This window comes from Eubalaena glacialis, chromosome 14 (genome assembly GCF_028564815.1).
Source record: "Eubalaena glacialis isolate mEubGla1 chromosome 14, mEubGla1.1.hap2.+ XY, whole genome shotgun sequence".
In the NCBI taxonomy this organism is placed as follows: Eukaryota; Metazoa; Chordata; class Mammalia; order Artiodactyla; family Balaenidae; genus Eubalaena; species Eubalaena glacialis.
Window position 1 is genome coordinate 89,954,753 of NC_083729.1, and position 24,443 is coordinate 89,979,195.

The following is a 24,443-nucleotide window of genomic DNA, read 5'->3' on the forward strand; positions in this document are numbered from 1 at the left end:
ATAAGGAAAACTCCTACGAGGTTTCCTTCTGCATTCATTGATTCTCATTTGCTCCCAGCTCAAAATAATCCTTATACCAAACTGGCACATGTGAGGGTGGCCTGTTCTGATCCCCTTCACCTCACTTCCGAGAGCCTGGGTTCCCTGCTACTGTGACCTTGAAGGGTGCCGCCACCACTCCTACCTGCATTCCTGCAGCGCCCCTCTGCCCAGCTCCCCGGCAAGCCTCCCTTCCAGCCCCTCCCTCTCCAAGACTCTCAGGAAGAGAAACTTGAGAATGATTAACGCTGTGAGGAAACCTGTGCTCCTCCTGCTTCTGGGCCTTTCCCAAGGTCACAGCCAGTGTGGGTGGCGAGGGCCCTGCCCCTCCTTCCCGAGGCGCTTTCTCCCTCTCAGCTATTCCTTCACTGCCAAGTTTACAAGAGGGAAGTCAATAAACTCTGTCGGGTCTCTCAGTGTTCTTTTTGTCCTGAAAAATCAGTGGCCCGAACAGAGCACGTGGCGTGGCTTGGCACGTCCAGGCCTGTGGAGCTCCGACACGGACGCTCTGTACAGCCTGTCCTTCTGCTTTGGTGCGGGCATTGCTGTATTTTTAGACCTGCCCGACATCGCCAAGACAAGTAGTACATGGAGATGCAGGACAGGCTTGCTGGCCTGTGTAGCAGAAGCGTCTTGCCTAAAGCTACGGCAGCATATGCTGGGGGCTCTCGTTTGCTGCCGAGGATGGTGGAGGGGGTGATGTGTTTTGTTTTGGCTTCATTTAGACCGTTTTATAGCACTTCGCGCTGTGTGTGCTTGAGGATGTGTCGAAATACAGGATTAGCTTTCTGAACTAGCTTTGTGAGGTGTCTGAGGCAAGATAGCAAGTTTTGAAAAATGAATAACACTTAAGTTTATCTTTAAACTGCAAATACAATATTTACATTTTTATATACCCAACAAAATAATTTATCAAAACACTACGAATTTGGAATTGTGATCATTTGGATTGACTTTCCCCCTATGCTCTGTATGAAAGAGGGTTTGTCGCGTAAGTTGAAATATTACAAAATCAAGACGAGATTTCTTAGTATCTCAACAGAACAAACTGTTTTGATATATAAATGAAATCCATGAAGACAGCCTTTATCTTGCTGGTTTCTTACTACCTGTAACAACAGAATCACTGAAGCTCATTTCACCTCTCCCCCAACTGCCCGGCATTAGTCCCCACTGGGGGGCTGTAATAACTACATAACTTGTTTTCCCTGTTCTGTCCTTTTTCCTGCCAGTTCATTCTCTATCCAGTTACAGGAATGATACTCTCATACAGATGTGGCCACCATCTCTGATCACTGACTTTAGGGGCTTCCTAGGACCAGTATGATAAAGCGCCAGCTCTCGAGTGGCATGTAAAGCCCTGGCTGCCTTCCTGGGTTCCTCACTGTCGTTCCCCTCATCCACCTGGGTGGCAGCTTAGGGAAGCTGCTTTCCCTTCCCCCATCACCTTCCTCCTGCCTTCTGCCTACTGAAATCCTAGGCAAACGTCAAGACCCAGTTCAACTATACCCAGTACTGTAGGCCTTCTCTTGCTACCATCCAGCCCTGAAACAGTGGCCTCTCTGTGCAGGAGTCATCTGGCTTCGTGATGTTCTGTGCACCCCTCGGCTAGGGCACTTAGCACATAGCATTAAGTGGTTTGCTTTTCCCTCACTGGACTGAACTTGTGAGGGCAAGGGTTCTGTCTTGCTCTAGCGGCTTTTGGTGCCTGGCACCTGGAGAGCCGTCAAAATATGTTCGCCAAATTAAGTGGCTTCTGGTTGTCAGCAGCGTGCCCATTTACCAGGCACGCTTGGCAGGGCCCTGCTCAGAGGTCCCTTGTGAGACATCAGTTTGAATTATTGGATGGATGTGAATGACTTGGAATGGGACTTATTCTAAAATAAATCCACAGTTGAAACTTCAGGCTGCTTTTGCCCATCATCTAAACTAATGAGGTTTCTGTACATTTTTATTACATTTTTGGTGGAAAAGAAATACTGTAGGGTTTTATTTTTTTATTTTATTTTTTTTTTAAATTAATAGCTACTTTATTTATTTATTTATTTATTTATTTATTTATTTATTTTAGCTGTGTTGGGTCTTCGTTTTGTGCGAGGGCTTTCTCTAGTTGCGGCAAGCGGGGGCCACTCTTCATTGTGGTGCGGGGGCCTCTCACTATCGCGGCCCCTCCCGTTGCGGGGCACAGGCTCCAGACGCGCAGGCTCAGCAGTTGTGGCTCACGGGCCCAGTTGCTCCGTGGCATGTGGGATCTTCCCAGACCAGGGCTCGAACCCGTGTCCCCTGCATTAGCAGGCAGATTCTCAACCACTGCGCCACCAGGGAAGCCCGGGTTTTATTTTTTTAACCCTTTACATGGAATTTGGAACAGATGCCACTTCTGCCATTGGCTTCCTGCCTGTGGTAATCTGCACAAGCATACACACACACACACGCACAGTTACATATCCATGCGCACATGCACACACGTGCACACATATTGATGTGTATAATTAAAAGTCCACTTTATTTCATGGCCTTCACTGTCCTGTCGTTTGGGGTGATTTGTATGTTTCCTACCTGAAGGATTCTTAACAGATGTCTCCCTGCACTTCCTAGGTGTGTCACTTGGAATTAGGCCTTTTGGGTACTTTCTGGGACATGAGATCCTTTAGTATTTGTTTGAGTCTGAAATTTGAATTTGCAGTACAGTTAAGACTCTTTACGTTATGCAATTTTTTATGAATGAACTGAGACATCATGAACATAGTTTTGCATTCATATATAATCTTAGTTACCTAGACAGTCTCTAATGATTTGATGTCTCTTTTCTCTAATAAAAACAACAGGATAATACTTTAAAAGTAAAAATTTAATTGATTTAGGAAAATAAACTGAGTACTTCAGGAGAACCATTTCTATGTCTGTTGTTAGACTAATTATTCATCATCTTCCTCATTACGACACTGGACCAAGGATCACTTTGTTAGGTCAGTTCACCAATTTATTTAGAATTGACAGAACTTCATTTCTTTGAAAACAGTAGTTAATTTTGGCCTTTCACAGATTCAGATGAAGCTTTCCTTTAATTAATCCAAATTGTGATGATATAGATTACATGTAAATCTATTTACACTGTAAATCTTGCTTCATGTTCTAAGGAATTAATAGAAATTCAATATTGTTTAAGTTGAGCTTTGAATTGTATTAAATGGTCGAATTGGATTTTTAGAGATGTTTTCACTTGGTACAGTCCAAAGCTTTCAAAGACAAAGCTTTGCAGTTTTTATGGGCTCATATTAAGAACAAGGAAACAAATTAAGTATTCTCAGAGATACGTTCAAGATCTAGGAGTCTTAAACAGTATAAACCACTAACCAAACAAGAACATCCTTTAAAATTTTTAAAGTGTCTATATACTAGAACTGAAAGCTTGTCCCCATCCTAGATCCATGAGATAAATAGATATCTTTTAAGTGTCAAGTACATTGTTGACAAGAGTATTTTATCACAAGGCCTGTAAAAATAATAGTAATAGCAAATACATTTGATTCCTTACTGCATGCAGCTACTTTTCATATATGTTCTCAATCCTTCCTGTAAACTTATTTGAAGGATACTGTGCTTTATGTTAGAAAACTGTGGTCTCTCAGAGTCACCCAGTTAGTAATATCTCAAAACATTCATTTTATTTTGAAAATTCTCTGATTGCCTCAGTTTTACTTCAGACAGTGAAAGAACTACCCAGTTCCAGGAGCTGATTCTTCGTTACAACTGAACATTTCAATTCTGGAATCAAAGTGTGCCACATATGCAAACTAGGTAATATAATTAGCTAAGAAACAGGAAATTCCAAGAAATTTTGAAATAGGCTTAAAGTTGCGCACTTTGGAATGTTGAAGCACAGGCAGAAAATAAAGCCTGTGGTGACTGCAGTAAGGAATTTCACTTGGAAGCTATGTCTGTATGGTCACAACTCTCCAGGCAGCCAGGTGCCCCCTCCTTTAAGTACAGATCGGTTGCTCCTGCCTTTCACCGGGGACTCAGAATTAAAAGTCAGGCTGCTCTGCTAGGGCAGACCAAGGGCAGGAAGTAGCAGGTCTCAGGAACAGCAGTTCTGGGGGGCACTTATCCCCCGTTTCCGTCTGGCTCTCTTTCTCTCTCACCCTCACCAGGTGTTTTCTTTTTCTGGCAGTCCCCCTGCTTCTCTCTGTGGAGAGGCTCCTCTGCTTTTTCTGCCCTCTCTATGGTCTGAGTCATAATTCCTGTCCTCTTGCTTGGGTATGGCCGTGGCTCACCACAGCTCCTCTGGATCAGCTACCAGCACTTCCTTTTAGCCTCAACTCTGCTGTGAATCCTCTCCCTTTTGCAGTGTTCCCGTTCTCAAGGGGTCACACTGATTAGCTCAGCTCATCTCTGCATGGGTCAGAGGCCACCATGTTTTGGTCTTTGTGTCAGGTATCTGACCCCGTTTGTATTTTGGGTAATTAAGAGTAGAGTCATGTGGTATGAAACGTGGCCAGTACCTTCTTAGTGGACAGAGAAACTTCCCATGGAAGACAGTGTGAAAGCTCTGTGGAACTGTGTGTATTGGCAAACACAACCTGTACTGTATGCTGTAATCTAAAGGGATTTCCTAATGTCAATGATACGTAAAAAACAGTATGCAAGGCTCTCTGGGGGAAGTAATCCACTTTCTTATTACTGAACATAATACCCTCTGCTGTGTCATGTTAATGCAGTTTTAACAATAACAGCAATAAAAGCAACCACAAAATAAGTGCCATTCATTGGTCTCTTGTGATATGCCACACACTTCAAATACATTATTAGTAATTCTTCCAAGAACTCTAAAGGATGGACACAAACATTCTTATTTTACAGAAGTGAAGGTTCAGGAAGCATTCCTATTTTACAGGTTCATAAGTTTAAGTAAGTGGTCCAAGGTTACATTGCAGGTAAGAGTGCATACTCAGATTCTGAAACCTACATTTCTTTACTCTATTATGCCATATATATATATATATATATAAATATATATATATAAATATATATAAATATATATATATATTACTTTCAACAGTCAAATATATTTTAAAGAAATTAAGATGAGAAAAATAATCTACTATATTTACACAGATATCCACCTTTTCTGTTTCTCTTCCTGCACTTCTGAAATTTCAAGGAAACCCTGGTGTCATTTCCCTTCAGCCTAAAGAAATTTCTTTAGCGTTTCTTTGTAGAGCAGGTCTACTGATGACAAAGTCTATATTTTCCTCCTTGAGAAATGGCTTTCTTTTCCCTTCCTCCCTCAAAGATATTTTCACTGGAGGCAGAATTTTAGGTTGACAGGTCTTTTTCTGGGGCACTTTTAAGATACTGTTTAACTTCTGGCCTCAGTCGTTTCTTTTTCTGTTTGTTTCTTTGCCGTGACTTTTACTGTTGTGTACTTACTCAGGGTCCCCAACCTGAAAGTGGAAGCTGTCAGACCTCCTCTGCCCTCTACTCACACAGGACTGCTCTGTCCCCAGCATGCCCTAGTCCTCGAGCAGCCCCTCTGATTGAAGGCACACCCTGTGATCATGAAAGGGGACTACCCAAGTCAACATCTTTGCCAGCAGCCCTTTTCCTCTACTTTGCAGTGATTGTGACATCGTGCCCACAGCTCACAATGTCCACTCTGACTTGGGCAGTGGCCTCAGTCACTTCTGATGAGAGACTTGCCGTCCGTGGAATTACTGTTCCCGTCCATCTAATGGGTCATCTCCACCCCCATACCCCCAGCTGCTTTCAAGACTTTGCCTGTGGTTTTCAGTAATTTTCTTATTACGTGTCTAGGCTGATTTCTTTGAGTGTGCCCTCTTTGGAGGTTGCCGAGTTTCTTGTATCTGTAAATTTGTCTTTCACCCAGTTTAAGAAGTTTGAAGGCATTATTTCTATAAATGTTCTCTCTGCACCAATATCTTTTCCCTCTGCTTTAGGGACTCCAGTGACACAAATGTGAGATCTTCTGATATTGTCCCACGAGTACCTGAGATTCTAGTCATTTTTGTTTTCAGTCTCTTTTCCTTCTGTTGTTCGGACTAGATAATTCTTACTGTTCTCTCTTCAAGTCCATATGCGCTTTCCTCTCTCCTCCCTGTTCTGCTAGAGAGCCCAGCTAAGGGATTTTTTGTTTCACATATTGTATTTCTCAACTCTAAAAGTTCAGCCTAGTTCTCTTTTTTATAGATACTACTTCTATTTTGAGAATTTCTATCTTTCTATTCATTTCAGGAGTGTTCACCTTAGTTCATAGAAGCTGGTTCTAAAAGCTACTTCAAAGTCTGTCTGATAACTCACATGTCTGGATCGTGTTTGTGTTGGCATCTACTGATCGCTTGGTCCTTTGAGAATTGGTCAAATTTTCATGGTTGTTAGTATATCAAGAAATTTTGGATTGTATCCTGGACATTTTGAATATTTTGTTGTCAGTCTCCACGTATTGTTAAAATCCTCTGGAGAATACTGATTTGTTGTTTGAATAGGCAACTGACTGGCATGGTTCTGTCCTTTTCCTCTGTGATAGTAGTTGCATTGTCAGTTCGGTTCTCTATGCTATTTGGGTCTGCCTGGGGCATCACCGCTCCGGGCTTGCTCTGGTACTTGGGTGGTTTTTATACTGTAATTGAGTTCTCAGAGCCTTTGCTATACATCTCTGGGTGTTTTCTGCACGTGTGCAACGTGGGGAGTGAGCTCAGTACTTGTACAGATTAAAACACAGAACTGGAGATTCTCTTGTCCAGCCCTCTCTCATCTGTGGGATTTTCTGCCACACCCTCTGGCTTCCAGGGCCCCTTTTTCCCAGTTTCTCTGGGTAGAAAGATGGGGTTTCTTCAGAGTTTTGGTCTCCTGTGCTGTGGCAGAGTTCCCTGCAACGGCACCAGTGCAGACCAGCAAGAGAAAAGGTGATTCCCCCACTCTGCGCAATTGGGTTTCTTTTTCTGATTCTTCTATCCTGAGGGTTGGATCATCTTTGGGATGTTAAATGCCCACTCCCCCATGGGGGTGGCAGTGCAGATCTATGTTTGAAGCTGGCTGTGAAGCAGGGTGAGGAGAATAAAAACATGAGGTCTCCCCATACTCTGGCTTGCAGAGCCCCTCTCCTGCTTCTCTAGCCCGCATGACGGCCTTCACTAGGGATATTGTGCTCTTTGAACCTTTTTACACAGTTCCCAATTTGGCTTGCCTTGAGGCCAAATCCTGGATGAAAAAAATAGAAAAAACCCAGAAAACCCCTTGTAGCTGAGTTGATCTTTCATTAAGGTTTTACTTCCCTCCTTAATCCACTTGCTGTTGTTTACTTTCCACACTCCTGTTGTTTGCCATTTTGTCTAGTCTTAGTTGTGATTGGAGGGTGCTCAGAGGGTGATCGGAGAGGTGATAGAAGGGCTCCTTTTCCCTGGACCACCTCTTACTAATGCTTATACCCCTAGCGCTTGCCACAGAACGACCGCGTGATAGTGCACTAAATGAAGTGAACGAAAGTGTAAAATGTGAGGCTCACCAATTATCTAGTAAACTCCGGTAGGACAGGGATGGCAAACATTTGGCTCAAAGCCTTTCACTCTTACTTCCCACACTGAGAGCTGATCAGTACTTCACTGCCTTGTGCCCTGAGGAGCCTGAATACAGCCACAGAATACTTCCTCACCAGTAAGCCTGGCAGCCACTGCCAAATGGATGGCATTGGCATGTGAGGAGGAAGCCTGCCTTTTGTTTCTGTCTTCAAAACCGAGTTATTCACACGAAAATGTAAGCCTTCTTTTCTCATTTAACTGCAGTGGTTCCTCTCCTCAATTTTCCATCCTCCCATTCTCTTTTCTCTTAAAGATTCCAGTTGATTGACATATTTTTTCCTTTGCCAGGTGGGCTTGTTGAGAAAAATCATTCTTTGCTTTCTTATAAAGTTTCTGTATTTTCATAAAAAATTGTAATTTCGTGAATGTGTTTCAGTGAGCTTTCCCTCATTTACACACGTAGGAATTTATTTTTGTATTTTAGCCTTTGGGAAATGATGAATTTGTTTAAGAGATCGGTAATTATCCCACTCAAAAATGAACATTAGAATTCTTCTTTATTTGATTACTATATGTCACCAAATCCACAATTTATTTATCACCAGCTGCATCCATTAATTCAGACTTACTGGCCCTTGACTAAGAGACCGCTATAACTTCTCATTTTAAATCTTTCTAGGAGCAAATATTAATAGAAAGTAGTAAGCCTTAAATATATCTGATCTTAAATCTCAGTCTGTACAAACCCTTTTTTTTTTTGGCTTTGCTTGTCATTTTTATTACCTCAAGACTATTTTCCAGTAGAGTCACAATCTAAATAGAAGTGTACTTTTTTGTTAGGAGATTGGGGGGACCATTACCAGCTTCTAAGGGATCACTGTGGTATAAGCACTATCTTGGCAGGAATTAAGAGGCAGCATTTGTGAATGTGAATGCCTTTTTATGTCCTTGTCCTTTTGGTGTGAACACCTATGTGCGACCTATCTGGGAACTTGCACAAGAGGAGTCTTTATAGAACATTAGGTGTTGCCACTTCTAACATGGATAATCTGGTTAGAAAAATGAGCTCCCAGAGTATATTAAGCACATATGTGGTGTAAATACCAAGCGCTTGTTGATAGAAGTTCGGCATCATTGAGTCCAAAGTCGTCTGGTGAGGCTTCCTTTTAAAGAGAACTCAGGACCACAGCCTGGGATTCCGTCCAGCAGCGCTGGGGCTGAAATTAGAAAACTGAAGAGAGAAACTTACTGTGTGACAGTCTGCTGCATTCACAATCTAAGTGTGCCTTTCTCTTGTCCTTTTCTCCTGGGGTCTGCAGTTTACCGTGGCTTCTGGGCGGTCCTGATGCTTCTTGGGGTAGTTTCTGTGGTGACTGCGAGCTTTTTGATCATCTGCGCAGCCCCCTTCGCCAGCCATCTTCTCTATAAAGCCGGGGGAGGCTCCTACATCGCCGCAGGTATGTCCATTGTGAAGGGTATGATTTCCAGCCGTGGTTTTTCCCCATATCTTCATATTTTCCACTTCTAGTTTCAGGGGTGAGGCTTCTAGTAGTAATAATATGTTAATATTCATGTACAATATTTCCTGAGTGCTACCTATATGTCACACACTTTTCCAGGGACTTCTCGTTTTCCATTTGCTCATTGTATCCACATTATATGAATGAAGACGCTAGGCAGGAAAGCTCTGCTGTAAGAGCCTTTTAATCTCTCTTATCCTGTTAATTTTCTACCTGTAAAAGAGGGTTATAACACGTCTGTCTGTAACATCTGGACGTAGGTGAAGCTTTTTGTGTGCTCTTAAGAAGATAGCCCCGTTATGATATTACAAACCCTCATTAATAGGTAAAAAGCATCTTTTTCTACATCATCATCATTCCATTTTCTTAATTGTGGTTCGTGTGCATTATCTAAATACCTTCTCTTCTTTGTAAAACCTGTATTTTTTTTTAGCTTTCCAACTAGTCTAATTCCTGCTAAAATGATCATAGTACAAATAGGAAAATAATTGAATAGGTGAGTCTTGTGAATTTTAAGACTTTTAAATTTAATTAGGAAATAAAAGCCAGAGCACTAACCTGAAAGCATAAGCACAAGGTTTTTTGTAAACATAAACATTCTGGGAATTTAGACAAACTACAGTACGACTAAGACCAAACTGTACCTGAGTTTGCTCTATTGCAGCATCCCATAAAAGGGACCAGTTGTCTCACCTGGGATTGTAGTGACCATGAAGGAAAGGGACAGAGTGGGTAGCTCTACTGCCTTTCTAATCACTGCAAAGATAGCTCATGCTGTTGCCCAAAATCATTTAATCGATGATCAATTAACAAATAGTTCCTTTAAACACTATTTTTGCATAATATTGTGCTTAATTTTTTTGCAGAGGGAATAAAAAGAATAATCAGATAGATCCTCTGCTCAAAGAGCTTAAAAAAACACAAAACAATAACAAAAAACAAAAACCAAAACCCACTGTGGGGACCAGGGCCCTCTATTTAACTTACTCTGTCTTTCTTTTTGTCTTTTATTTAAAACTCTTTTCTTCACTGAGTTTTCAAGGACCCAGATTTAGCCATTTGAGCTCATAATTAAAGAAATAACTTTAATAATTGAAATATAATTCACATACTACAAAATTTACCCTTTTAAAGTGTATAATGCAGTGTTTTTTGATACATTCCCAGAGTTGGGCAAAGATCACCACTATCTGATTCCAGAATATTTTTATCACACACCACAGAGAAACCTCATCCTCTGCTCCTTCAAGCCCTGAGAACCGCAGATCTGCTTTCTGTCTCTATGGGTTTCCTGTTCTGGACATTTCATGTATATGGAATCACACAATACGTGGCCTTTTGTGTCTGACTTCTTTCACTTAGATCTCGTAATTGATAATCTCTCTTCTTTACTTCATAATTCCATAAGACCAAACCCCTTATATGCCTTAAAACTGAGCATCTTCTTCACCAAATATTTCTCCTCCCCCAAATCACATTCTACTCTCGCTTTATTCAAAGGTCTAGTTAAGGTATATATTTTTGCATGGTCTTCCCAGAAATAATAGCTCTCTACTAAAATGTGTAAATATTTGTTTCTTCTTCTTCTTTGCTTTTTAATCTTTTAAAATCTTTGTCAATAAAGGGAATATGTAGTAGCAGTAATTTAGTACTAACATTATGGGCAACATAATTGTTTTAAACTCAGAAATGCTCTGATCCTGAGTTTGGGCTTATTAGAGAATTGTGTGTTTCTGTGTGTGTGTGTGTGTGTGTGTGTGGTGCTTTTGAAAAAAATTGTTGGTCGTTTTTTCCATTTTATACTTTTTTTGAGAAAATAGTATATCTAAAGAATTATTTTGGCTGAGGGCTCTGAAGGAAGATAAAGCCTCTGATTCGCACTCATGTGCCTGTGACCACTGGATTCTCTTTTTCCAGTGAATCTTTGGCTGCAGTGGGTGTGGGTCTGAAGTCCTCTTGGCTCAGGTCTTTATGCAGAAACGCCCTGGGTTGGGAGGGGTCCACCATGTTCTGGGAGCCCATCCTGAAAGCCACTCAAGCAGACGGTTACGAGGATACTTCTTTTTAAATCTGACTTTTAATTTCCTTCATGGCACAATTCTTTATTGTTTGTGTAGGACTGTTTATTTCCCAAGAACACAGAGAGATATTCTGTTGGATGAGATAAAAAAATTACTGTTTATTTTTTATCAGTTTGGGCAGTAAAAGTGGTGTTCTCAGGAATAACTAAAATTTACTGTCAGGTAGCAATTTCTACCATGAGACACATCTTTTAAAGCAGTTATGGGACACATAAATCATCCTCAAATCTGAGTGTTATTGACAGAAGAATTTTCAAAATCTTTCAATTGTCTATTATTAACATCCCCGGATTTGTTAATAGGCAACTAATCCTTTCAGATGTGGAGATGGAAACTTACATACTATTCTATATGGACACTAGGAAAATATGTGCTAAACACTAGGTTTTGGGGGCAGCCAAGATTTTTCTGTACTACGTTTAATATGGAATCCAGTTAAACTGGATTGAATTTGTCATGCTTTCTTTGGTTAGATGTTATGTTTTCAAAATGAAGAGCTCTCTTTCCATGGAACTAGTATTCCAAAATCTCTCCCTTTTAGGGCTTGCCTTTTCATTCCCTGCCTCACGGTCTTCCTTTGCCAACACTCTGTGCTCAGCCGGGCAGTTGGGAACAGGTGCAGCCTGGGCCCACAGTTGCTGTGACTACTTTATCAATGCCACAAACAAGATTGGACACTCTCTCTTTATTTGGACAGATGGCCTTAAGACAGGGCAGAACCAAATTCCAAGTGGCCATTGCTGGGTGTGTGCACATAGAAAGACTCTTTGGCATCAGCAAGAAGACTGTTTTGGGGCATTCCACACATGGCCGTGGCGTGCTGATGTCACAGCTGTCCGTGTGAGCAAGGGGTGGGGTCCGTGTTTTTCGTCTTGCTCTGTCAATGGCTCAAAGGTCTGGAGGCCATATGTTGCCACTCCCTGCACTTGGGCAGATGCCTCCTCAGCTTGGGCCATGTGTTCCCCACGGGAGTTCAGTTCTGGACCAAGCACACAGTAATGGTCAGGACGTTATGACACCCGAGTGTGTTTCAGTGAGTCTCATCCACACCTCCCAATGCCTAAACAATTGCTGAATTTTCTTTCAATGTGGACTCCAGGGGTACTCAGATACAAAGGGCCGACTCGTGTTTTCTCCTAACCCTGTGATATTGGATGTGTTAGGAAAGATGCAAGAAGGCGTGACATTACAAAACATTTGAATTATGTGGAGAAAATTATTGTACAGCTGAATATTCCTAATGCCTGGGCAAAGTGACATCAATACAGGAATTGCTACACAGGAGTAAGATCCCTAAGTGTACAAGTAAGAATGGGGATGGGGTCTGGATGTTCTGGGACTGATACTGGGTGAAAAGACATAAAAGCTAGAAATTAGTATTTTACCAGCATATCAGGGTAGAAAGATTCTTCTTCCATAATTGAAATCCCCTTTTCCTGAATGACAACCTGGGATTACATTTTTCTGCTGGTTGTAGAGCTAGACAGAGTCTCACCTGAGTAGAGGGGCCTGGAAAGCTTCTGAATCTTGGCTAAATACCTTGTTGGAGTCTCACGTTGGTGAGACTACACAGACGTCTCGTAAGTCGGAGGAACATAGAAGCCCACACTCCAGGCCCAGGGTGTGTTAGCCGAAGGAAGGGACACCTTTGCTGTGTAATTAGTCCTTTGCAAGGTGATGGAGATAAAGTTGTGGCCTGACTCCTGCCCCATTCTGTGACCACAGGGTATGTTTCTTGCCCAGACAACTGTTTCACCAGCTGTCTGCCCAACCAAGCTGCTGTTGGTCACCAGGAATGTGAGTGGTGTGAATTGGGGTGAGTTGTATAAACCCTCTGCCAGGTGGGACAGACAGCCTGAGCACTGTGTCCTTATGGGGCTCAAACCTGCTCCCTTCTGGTCTGGAGGACAGTGCTTTCTAAGAGTGTGTAGGGATATGAACCCCCTTAAAAACACAGTATAGGGAAGGTAAGTGGATATGAAGGGAATGTAACATTCTTACATGTAGAGGGCAAAACTGACTCAGAAGTAAACTGGATTTGCGGTTTTTTAATTTCTTTAAAAAAGATCAGTGGAGTTTGTATAGCTCATGATAAACATCACTCATTTCTACCTGAGATAAGATAGATGCGATGGATGCATAATACAAGAGACTTTTTTGCCTTAATCCTAGAAAAACTAGCTCACAAAAGCCAAGGGACATGTTTCAGACGCTCATTTTCCTTCGGCTGAGACTGAACACGTGGCTCACAGGAGGCACTGGGGCTCGTGCCTTGCTCCTCACGTCTTCCTCCAGACAAAGCAGAACACAGCGGCAGTCAGAGCAGGAGAAGCGTATGTGGAGGAAACAGCCCCAGAGCAGGAGGGGATTAGGGGAGAGTTGCTGACAGCCTAGAGGCAGGCATTCTAAACTTACGGGAAGCACATTCGTCTCCCCGCTTGCACCTGCTGTCCCCACGTCTGTATGCTGTAAACAGCCGCTGACCCCGAGAGGCAAAGGGGGCCTCCTGTGTGAGGGGAACGGGCCAGGAGGGCCAGTGAGTGCTTGCCAGCTTTTCCAAAGCTTCCGTCTTTCTTAGCATGCAAGAAGTAGGCTCTCAGGGGAAGATCAAAAGCATAACTTCCCAGTATGGAACTGAGTATTTCACCAAAGTCCAGGACTTCAGCGTTTTATTCAGAGCTCTGGTTGGTTGGAGGTGGGTGGGGGAAAGAAATAGTGATTAATAAAAACTATGTATTACTGATATATCAGCCAGATGTACTTTTGTCGTAGAATTAGTGTCTCCGATTTTCATGAACTGCGGAAGGGCTGCTCGGATTTCCCTCTTGCTCAGTCCAAAGGTTTGGGTATACAGATCTGCTTTCCAAGTAGGAACAGAAGACCCAGTCACTCTTATGTTTCTAAAACTACCTGCTTTGTACACTTGCTTTCTGCCTTCAGTTGTCATCTTTGGGAATTTATTTGGATAGTATCAGTATCCAACACAAATTATTGTGTTGGATACTGATACTATTATCATGTGGAATTTTAATGTCCTTGATCTGACATTTTTTATACATGTCAAGTGCTAGAACAAGTCAACCTTGGTTAATATTAAATAGGAAAGCACTTAGAAGAGCTTTTATTTACAAAAATACTTTAAAGCCTTATTTTCTTTCTCAGATAGTTCTTTGAGCATTTATTTTTCTCCATGTTGCTTAGCAGTTGAAATATGTGTAACAGGCTGTTAGAATCAGACTTGTCCAGACTTGGTTTTGAATAGCAACCAATATGGTAAACACAGGTACACCTTGGAGATATTGTGCATTTGCTTCCAGACCCACTATGCTGTAATTGATTAGTGTGCAATAGCATTATGTCTAAAAAATGTACGGACCTTAATTAAAAAAATACTTTATTGTTAAAAAGTGCTAACCATCATCTGAGTCTTCAGCAAGTTGTAATCTTTTTGTAATAGTAACATCAAAGATTACTGATTCCAGGTCACCCTAACAAATACAATAATAATGAAAAAGGTTGAAATAGTGTGAAGATTACCAAAGTGTGACACAGAGACATGACATGAACAAATGCTGTTGGAAAAATGGCACCAACAGACTTGCCTGAAAGCAGGGTTGCCACAAACCTTCAATTTATTAAAAAAATGCAGCATCTGAGAAGCGCAATAAAGCAAAATGCGATAAAACAAGATCCGCCTGTATGTGACACTAAAGTGAGGAAACAGGTTCCCAGAGGAAGAATTCAAAAGGGACACATCACACCCAGTTCAGTGAGTTTCCAGTGTCTCAACCAGATGAAGGCTGTGGGAAGGAGGAGGGGTGCGAGGGGGGAGAGGAGACCCAGAGCTGGCACGTTCCTGTGAGTCCCCACCCTAGCCTGAGCTTGTTACACCGTCCTTGCTGGAGACAGTCTGCTTCCTGGTCGACTCCTACCCAGGTGAGTCGAGGTGTGAGAGGCTCGCTCAGTAATAGCTTTGGTGGAACTTTTCTGAAAACTTGACTAAATGCTCCCCACCCCCTTTAAAAATGTATCTGAGCTGTTTTTCTTTTCTTTTTTTAAAAAATTTATTTATTTATTTTTGGCTGCATTCGGTCTTCGTTGCTGCGCACGGGCTTTCTCTAGCTGCAGTGAGCAGGGGCTACTCTTCTTTGCGGTGCGTGGGCTTCTAATTGCGGTGGCTTCTCTTGTTGCAGAGCACGGGCTCTAGGCGCGTGGGCTTCAGTAGTTGTGGCACGTGGGCTCAGTAGTTGTGGCTCGTGGGCTTAGTTGCTCCGCGGCATGTGGGATCTTCCCGGACCAGAGCTCGAACCCGTGTCCCCTGCATTGGCAGGCGGATTCTTAACCACTGCGCCACCAGGGAAGCCCTGAGCTGTTTTTCTGAGAGCTAGAGCAACAGGCCTGGCAAATGAATGCTTTCACTCACATGACATATTACTACGGGGTATAATTAATCTCCACCCTGAAAGGGAGTCTTCAGATGTATTAGGTGACCAGACTTTCTGGCCTATAAATAGGATCTCTGGTTTGGAATTAATTTTGCCATGGTGGAAGGGCAGAATGAGTTTCCATCTGCTTCATTCTCCTTTTCCAAAGTACATGTGTCATTAACATCTACTATTTGCCCAGTACTGTAAGGCATTTAGTTTGTTTGCAAATATTCTATTTCATTCCCCACCCTTCCCCCAGACTGTCACTTTGCTCTTTGGTTTCTTTACTAGATTATGTTAATGCGTTTTCTGAGGCCTTTTTTTTCTGTATACTTTCTCGTGTAGAAGAGAAGCACACGGAGTACAGATTCATCTGAATGATCAGATCAACATAGGCTGGGTTTGTCCTAGGAAGAATTTTTGCTTCCTGTAACTCAGGGGCTGTCGAGGAGGGGCAGGAGGTTTGCTTGACTGGAGAGTGGAAAAAGAAAACGTCCTTAATATGAATAAGCCCCAGTTTGGGTTCACCTGATGTTCTTTCCAGAATGTGCCCTAGTGGGGCTGTGAGGTGGCATGTGCCACCTGGTGGAGAATTCCAGCGAGACACTGGCAGACACGTTTGAAGCGACCTTTCCTTCAGAACGGGAAGGCCCCATGGCAAGTTTATTCTCTTGCCTCTTGGCCAGCCCTGAAATAGCCTAGTCACATGAGAAGCTCTGACGCTTTAGAAGATTTCAGAGAACAGCATTTCTAGCTGTAGCAAGAGCTCATGCCAAAGCGTAACAGTAAAAGTAGCCAGTGCTCGTTATGTGCTAGCCCTGTTCCAGGCATCTTGCTGAGTACTTCACCTCCGTTAATTCCTCGTGACTGCTCTCTGCGGTGGGCACTTGAATTATCTCTATTTTACCAATGAAGAAACGGAGACACAGAGAAGTAAAAAACTTGCTCAGTGGTACTCAGCTAGTAAAGTTTAAAGCTTTCTGGACAGTAAACCTAGAACCAGGGCAGACAGATTCCACACCTGTGCTCTCCAACCACTAAATACTTCCTGAAACTCAGTTACCATCAGTAGACACTTCCTTGGCATTAAATGAACCTGCTTTTCAGATTAAGCCCCTAACTATTTGTAGGGATGGATATAACCTCATGATCATTCTCTATCAATAATTGTTTCTCAAGAGAGTACAGAGTTTTGAATATATAGGATGTTTAATGCCTAAAATTATTATACCAATCTAAGAAAGTAATAAATATTTGAAAAATCTGATAGATGATAGACATTACGTAGGTTTGGTTGACTAAATAAAACTTGAGGCCAGAAAATGAAAAGGAAGAGGCAACTCATGTATTTGGGAAGTAGTATGAGGAGGTGAGGGCAGCAATGAATATTTGGAAATCAGATAGATGTAATGAAAATGTATAGTCGTGAAGTTATAACTGTTTAAGTTATTCAGGCCATCTCAGAAAATTGGAGAAAAATCAGTGGAAAGTGAGTCAGAAAATGAAGAGTGGAGATAAGCAAAGAATGTTGATGGTTGACCATTGTGCATTGGTAGTTTTACAATTTCTGAAATATGATATGTAAAAGCAAGCATAACTGAATTATAAGAGAAGGCAATGTGTATTAATTTAAAGAAGAACAAGCTGTTACATAAATACAATTTAAATTATTTTTAAGAACTTCTAGTTTATTTTATCAGAAAAGCTAATTTTTTAATGAATGAAATATGTACTATATACAAGACTGCTTTGGAAGTATAGTACAATATAATAACAAGTATTACTCTTTAGAAAATGTAGAATTGGTAAATTTTCCTTTCCCCATTATATAATGATTAGAAAAAAATATAGGTATACATTTAGACTCTGGATGGACCTGTGAGAGTAGATTCAGCCTGCACTAATGCTCGTGTGTCCTCCTCTGGAATGACACATAGGGCTTCTTAGAAGTTGAGAAACACCTCAAACACTGCAATTTTTAAGATTCCTAACATATTAAAAGTTAACACATGTCAAAATTCGTTTTCATATATTGTGGAATTTTTTAAGTGTTTACATTTGATAAGTCAATGCTCCATGCTTTTAAAATACATACATAAAGGTAGTGGCCCTACACATAACAATTTGCAGATATTATCCAAAGTCTTGTATGAGTATTGGGCTCAAATCAGATAATCCTAATAGACCCCAATGTCATCCATATCATGAGGGGGCACATGATTCCATCCCAAAAGGTCAAATCCCTTGCCAGTTCTCAAGGGAGATATCTAAATTTTATCCACTGACTTAAAGCCCAGAGATTCTCTTTAAATATCTGAGGAGCAACTCTCTTTCCAAAAGAGTCCCAGAAAAAAACAGTTCATGGATGGTAGTCTGGTTCCTAGGTTGGGGACCACTTCACAGGGGTTCATTTTATAATGAAACTTCAGAACATTCATTTTTATGTCATATTTTATATGTTTCAAATAATACATAATGAAAGTTTAAAAAAATTAGGGAATTGAAAACAACCGGTTACAGAAAATCCCTGTGCTTTAGGCACTTGGAGAGCTTAGCCTCTTCGTGAGCACTAGTGCACGACTGTCGAAAGTTTTGTTGGCAAAATTGATGTTTGAAGAGGAGAATGTCAGAAAAACAACTGTGCCCTCAGTAGGGCTTAGTGGGCCTGCTCGGGATGTGGGGTGAGCCTGGGCAGCTGCGCTCTAGGTCACCGCTGTAACATCAGTAAGCCGGAGGCCATTTTCTCTTTTGGGAATAAGATCATGTTTTGTAAAAAGGTTTTTTTTGCCAATTTTTTTCAAAACCGTTTGCCTAAGGAAATGCTATTCATCCTTGCAAAACTCAATGTTATTTTCATAGGAGCTTAATTCGTAATAGCCAAAACCTAGAAAGAGCCCAAATGTTCACCAATAGATGAGTGGATACCACTGGATGAATTGGTAGGTTCATACGGTGGAATCCCGCTCAGCCATAAGGAGTAAACTGCTAACACAGGCAACAACACGGATGGATTCTCAGTCATTAGGTTGGGAAAAAACAGCCAGAGACAAAAGATGGCACGCTGCTGTGATGTCATTTCTATCAAGTTCTAAGGGCAACACCACGCTATAGTGATAGGTGCTTTCGGGGGGTGGGTGGTGCATGAAGAACCTCTCTGGAGGGACGATGATGCATACGTTCTATTTTTTTTTTTTTTTTAAAGGAAGCAAGTTTTTTTGTTTTTTTTTAAAATTTATTTAATTTTTATTTATTTTTATGGCTGTGTTGGGTCTTCGTTTCTGTGCGAGGGCTTTCTCTAGTTGCGGCAAGCGGGGGCCACTCTTCATCGCGGTGCGCGGGCCTCTCACTATCGCGGCCTCTCGTTGCGGAGCACAGGCTCCAGACGCGCAGGCTCAGTAGTTGTGGCTCACGGGCCCAGTTGCTCCGCGGCATGTGGGATCTTCCCAGACCAGGGCTCGAACCCATGTCCCCTGCATTGGCAGGCAGATTCTCAACCACTGTGCCACCAGGGAAGCCCACGTTCTATTTTTAATGGGTTGTGGCTACACTGATGTTTATAGATTTACCAAAACTCATCAAACTATACACTTAAAATCCATACATTTTGCTCTATTTAACTTATACCCCAATTAAAAGACTGAGAAATAATAAGAAACAGTAAACAATAAATAAATGGAATGCTTTTTACCCATTAGAAAAACCTTCAAACCATTGGAGCTTAACATAATACCTTCAGATATTAGTATGGGCTAATGTAAGAAATGTTTGTGTGAAGACTTTGTGTCTCTTCCTCAAAAACTCCTTGTGGGGATATTGTCAGTTATGTACTTCAGTGTTCCTATGCAGATCTGCAGAAGGCATTTTTTATATATTTCTTCATGAATTGCTATGATTCCTTTTAGAAAATGATAGTAAATACATAGCTTATCAAGTTTCCTTTTTGTTCTTTCTTCTGAGCATGTCAGATCTAGGCTTACCATTCCATGAATGCTGCTGTCCTTAGCATTCTTACCCACACTCCAGATTTTTTTTCTTTATTTCTATACTTAAGATGAACTCTTGCCCTGCCTTCCAGGCAGCTCCACCTGGAGAAGTAACCTAGTCTCCAGCTGCCTCCTTGGAATAGTTTCCATATTGTAGGATATTTTGGAATGTCTTCAACCTAATGTGTCACACCTGCTATCAGGGTTTCAGTTTGAGTTATGCCACAGGCTAAACTTTTGATCTCGGTAGACAATTAACTACTGCAGACCTCTTTTCCATCCTCTGAAAATAGACACGATGAGTAAGCTGGTGTTATCATCCCTAAAATGTTATGAAGCTTACTTTCTAGTTCTATATAGATGCCCTTGCTGAAAATTGCCCTGTCTCCCCCAGTATGTGTGTCCTCTGAACAGAGAAAAGATGAGTTCTCCTGATTCTAATGTAGTATTCACTATAACTTCCTTCATGAAGCATTTTTTTTGACTGTGGAATTCCGCGGCCTTTCCTATGGCCACTGAAAGCCGAAATGAGTTTCCACTGAATTTGTGTGGAAGCAAAGAGGCCAATGAATCATCTTGAATTTATGATTCTTCCCCAAGTAACCAGTAACTGTCCATGATTCAATCTATTTAAGTACATTTCAAAGGCAATTCAGTTACATCTAAGCAGCTAAAGATCAAGTTTATTGTTTTTAAGTAACTCCAAAAGGCTTTTTTTTTTTTTAATATAGGTATATGTACTTCTAGGCAAGAATATATAGAGGTTTGGCATTTGCCTATCTTTTGAAGAAGAAAGTTTTCATTTCTGTGGCTAGCTTTTCCCTAGGAATGCATTTTAAAATCCAGTTTTTATAATACAGTATAAAAGATCTTTCTAGGGACTTCCCTGGCTGTCCAGTGGTTAAGACTCCACACTGAAGCGTGGGAGCATGGGCTCCATCCCTGGTCTGGGCACTAAGGATCCCGCAGGCCCTGTGACAGTGGCCAATAAATAAATAAATAAATAAATAAATAAATAATCTTTCTAGTATGCCTTCTTTTCTGTTCTTGTATCTAAATAAATAAATAAATGATCTTTCTAGTATGCCTTCTTTTCTGTTCTTGTATCTGTGGAATATTGAAGACGTGCAGTTTTATTTCTCAGTCTGTGACTTGGCGTTGGGGAAATCCTTTTGGTTTTATTTCCATGTTTTTTATCATTAGCAATTGCGTCCCTAATTTGTGACTGATTTTTATGTGACCTTTGTTTCAAAAAATGTTTTCCAAATTGAATGTATGACATTTGTGAGAGAAACTGTGCAAAAATCATAAGCTTGAATGGCTCTACCCCACACTGCCAATAAAAGAGACCCAACATATTCTTGATGTGACAATTATTTGTCCATTGTTTCATTGTGATCACAAATCTCCGTGGGCTTTGGGACCATATTTTGATTATGCGTCCTTTGAGCAATTTTATGAATCTTTGTTGGACTTCAAAAGATAGAAATTATAAAATTCAATAGGAAATAAATTATGCTTTCAAAATATATGACCTAATTTAAATATAACTTCATTTAAAACAAATTATTACCTGAATATTAGCAATATTTTCTATTCCTGCTAAAATCACCGTGGCAAGTGGGTTTGAAATGTAACTCACTTGTCACTCAAGACAGTTACTGCTTATGTTTTTATGAATGAGGGTCTTAAGATATCAAGGGAAAAAGATTAAGATTTTTCCATAGTATTGGTATTGCCCCAGAGGAGACTCTTCACTTGGTAGGTGGACCAAATCAATAGTACTACTGTTCATTAATAGTCACGATATCCCACAGAAGGAAGATGTGTCTTTCTGGGTGTGTGAAAGAAACACACATACTCTCCTCCCACCCCAACATATCCAGCATATGCACTCTCCAACACACGCAGTCACAGACTTGCCCCACACGTTTTTTTTTTTTGAGTAATTCATTTTGTTTCTTGTTTTGAAATATTTTCAGACTTACACAGAAATTGTAAGTCGCTTCACCCAGAGACTCCATTCAAATTTTGCTAATTTTCCCAATAATGTCTTTAATAGCAAAAGAAACCAGTCCTGGAACATGCTTTGCATTTAGATGTGTCATGTGAGTATCCATCAAACCAGAATAAATCCTTCTTTGACCTTCATGAGCTTGGCTCTTTTGAAGAGTACAGGCCTGTGATTTTCTAGAATGTTCCTGAATTGATTTGTCGGATGCTGCCTCGTGATTGGATTTAGGCTCTTCATTTTTTCGCTGCAGTATCATAGCAGTGATGCTGTGTTCTCATTGAATCTCATGAGGTGGTGAGTGACATCAGTTTGTCATGTCCTTGGTGATATTAACTTTGATCACTTGAGTAAGGTGGGATTTGCCAGGTTTCTTTAGTGTGAAGTTACTGTTTTTTCTTTATGACTAATATGTGTTTTGTGGAAAGACTTTGAGCCTGTGTAAATATTTATTTCTCATCTAAATTTCATCCACTAGTTTTAGTATCTGTTTTTGCTTCTTGCCTGAATTAATTATGACTTAAATGATTGCCAAATGGTGATTTCTAATTCAGCTATTCCTTCTACATTTATAAGTTAGCATTCTGAATGAAAGGCATTCCCTTCTCCCCACTTATTTATTCACTCGCTTATTTATATCTCTGTCGGCTCATGTATTCCTGTTTCATTTGATGAGATGTAATGGGCCTCTATCACTACTTGTTTGGTAATCAAATGTTCTCAGAATTGGCTAGCAGAAAGAAGCCCCATGATCTGGCTTCTGAAATGCCCACATTATTCTCTGAGCACATCTGTACTTTTTTGTTATAACATGATGTTCCAGATTCACGTGGTACTTTCTGTCCCAGCTTGGACTCAACTATTTCTTAGAGATGTCCTAATTCCTGGTATTTAGAAGCCAAGATCTGGACACTTGGTGTCCTCCATGCTACTGGGGTGTTGTTGCTCCCAGATCCTCTCAGGAAGCAGAGCCAGAAAATATATCTAGGTACATACACGCACAAAGGTATATTTTAAAACAAACATATACTTCTACTTCTATATTCATTCATTTATCTATCTAAAACCATAAATTCACATGGATACATTCAATTCTAAAAAACACCATAAAGTTCATTCTAGCTTTCCCCCTTTTCAAATTTGTAACTCCCTTTTCAGGCAGTGAAGAACTTGACTCCAATTAACCTCAATATATGTATTTATTTGATTAGTCTAGCTATAAGTACCAGTCTCCTGACTCTTAGCCCCTTACTTCATGCAGGCCCCCATCATCCATTTTTGCTGCCATAGTAGCTAAACCATTGTCCTTTGGTATAGTTTCTCCATGTTTGTTAGTTCATTTTCCTTCTGTTTATCTGTCTTTACCTACACACACACACACACACACACACACACACACACACAACACACACACATGTATACATACAAAACTGGCAATTTAATGGGTAGGGAAAGTAGGGAAGCGCTGTTTTACTCCATGGGTATAATCATAAGCTGATCTGATACGAATTAAATGGACTGTATCTCCAACTAGTGAACAAGTTAAAAGGTTGTAGTGATAGAAACAACTATTATTCATTGCTTTCAGGCTGTAATTGCTCTTCAAGTAACAGCAATAATTAAATATAAGTTAATTCTTCCTTATTAAGAATCATCTACATGATGTCCTGCAATACTTTTAAAAAATACTCTAAATTCAGTAATGGGTTTTGCAATTTTTTAAGAAAAGGTGTATAAATCTACTGGTTTTTCACAAAGTAAATTTTTAGAAATGAAAATACCTGAAAGCATGAGAGAGTCACATGATGTAAGGAAGATTAAAAAAAACAGGGGGCTTCCCTGGTGGCGCAGTGGTTGAGAATCTGCCTGCCAATGCGGGGGACACGGGTTCGAGCCCTGGTCTGGGAAGATCCCACATGCTGCGGAGCAACTAGGCCCATGAGCCACAACTACTGAGCCTGCGCGTCTGGAGCCTGTGCTCCGCAACAGGAGAGGCCGCAACAGTGAGAGGCCCGCGCACCGTGATGAAGAGCGGCCCCCGCTTGCCGCAGCTAGAGAAAGCCCTCGCACAGAAATGAAGACCCAACACAGCCAAAAATAAAAATAAATAAATAAATTTAAAAAAAAAACAAAACATATCAACAAATAATAAAAAAGGTTTGCAATGTGTTGGCATAAGGCAAATGGTATGCAAATAACCAAGCCAAACCTTTACATTAGCAGAGCATACTGTCTGTATATTTTCTGAAAAAATGTTTTGAAATGCTCAGAGTTGCTAGACAACACATGGCCTCACCATATTGTTGTCAAAATCTGAGGCACGGCTCGGCTCTGTGAGGAGTTTGCTCGCCGGCTATGGCTTTCCTATTTTTCTGTGATGCAGTTGTCGTTCAGTGGTTAAATTGCTCTATTGTGTGCTCCGGTATTTGCATTTACATTACAGACAGCAGAGTGAAGGATGGTTCTTATTAGTGAAGCATCTACATTGATTCTTCACAGCTTTGTAGTTTGTATCATGATTAGGAGAAAGTTTCAGCTCTGATGCTGACATACTTCAGCATACGTATGGGCCCTTCTTCCTTGTTTACTTGTCAAGATTCTTTATGAAATTGATGACCCAAGAGGGAGAGGACATCCTAAATGCTGGAGGAGCACAGTTAACCCCAGAAGAGTGATGGACGCCTAGGCTTGTAAGAGCAGCTCTCTCCTGCCCACGTTCCCCAGCCTCTGCTCCTGGTCACAGGGCGGTGTTTACCTTCTAGACAGAATATCAATTAGGATATGGAGATTTTATATCTGATGGTCCAGTTAGTTAATTCAGAGAGTACAGTAGATCCTTGACGA

General features: G+C 41.0%; 1 protein-coding gene across 6 annotated transcripts in view; it reads left to right on the plus strand.

Annotated features, from left to right (window-relative positions):
- The window catches only part of LOC133074581 (sodium/hydrogen exchanger 2), a 467,777-nt gene that overhangs the window by 136,691 nt on the left and 306,643 nt on the right, over positions 1 to 24,443 (plus strand). For 4 of the 6 annotated variants that reach the window (XM_061168500.1, XM_061168498.1, XM_061168503.1 and 1 more), the window contains one exon: positions 8,897 to 9,034. The exons of the other annotated variants lie outside the window; for them this stretch is intronic. In XM_061168500.1, the coding sequence (XP_061024483.1) occupies positions 8,897 to 9,034 (138 nt within the window). The remainder of the gene's footprint in view (positions 1 to 8,896; positions 9,035 to 24,443) is intronic. 6 annotated transcript variants of the gene reach the window in all.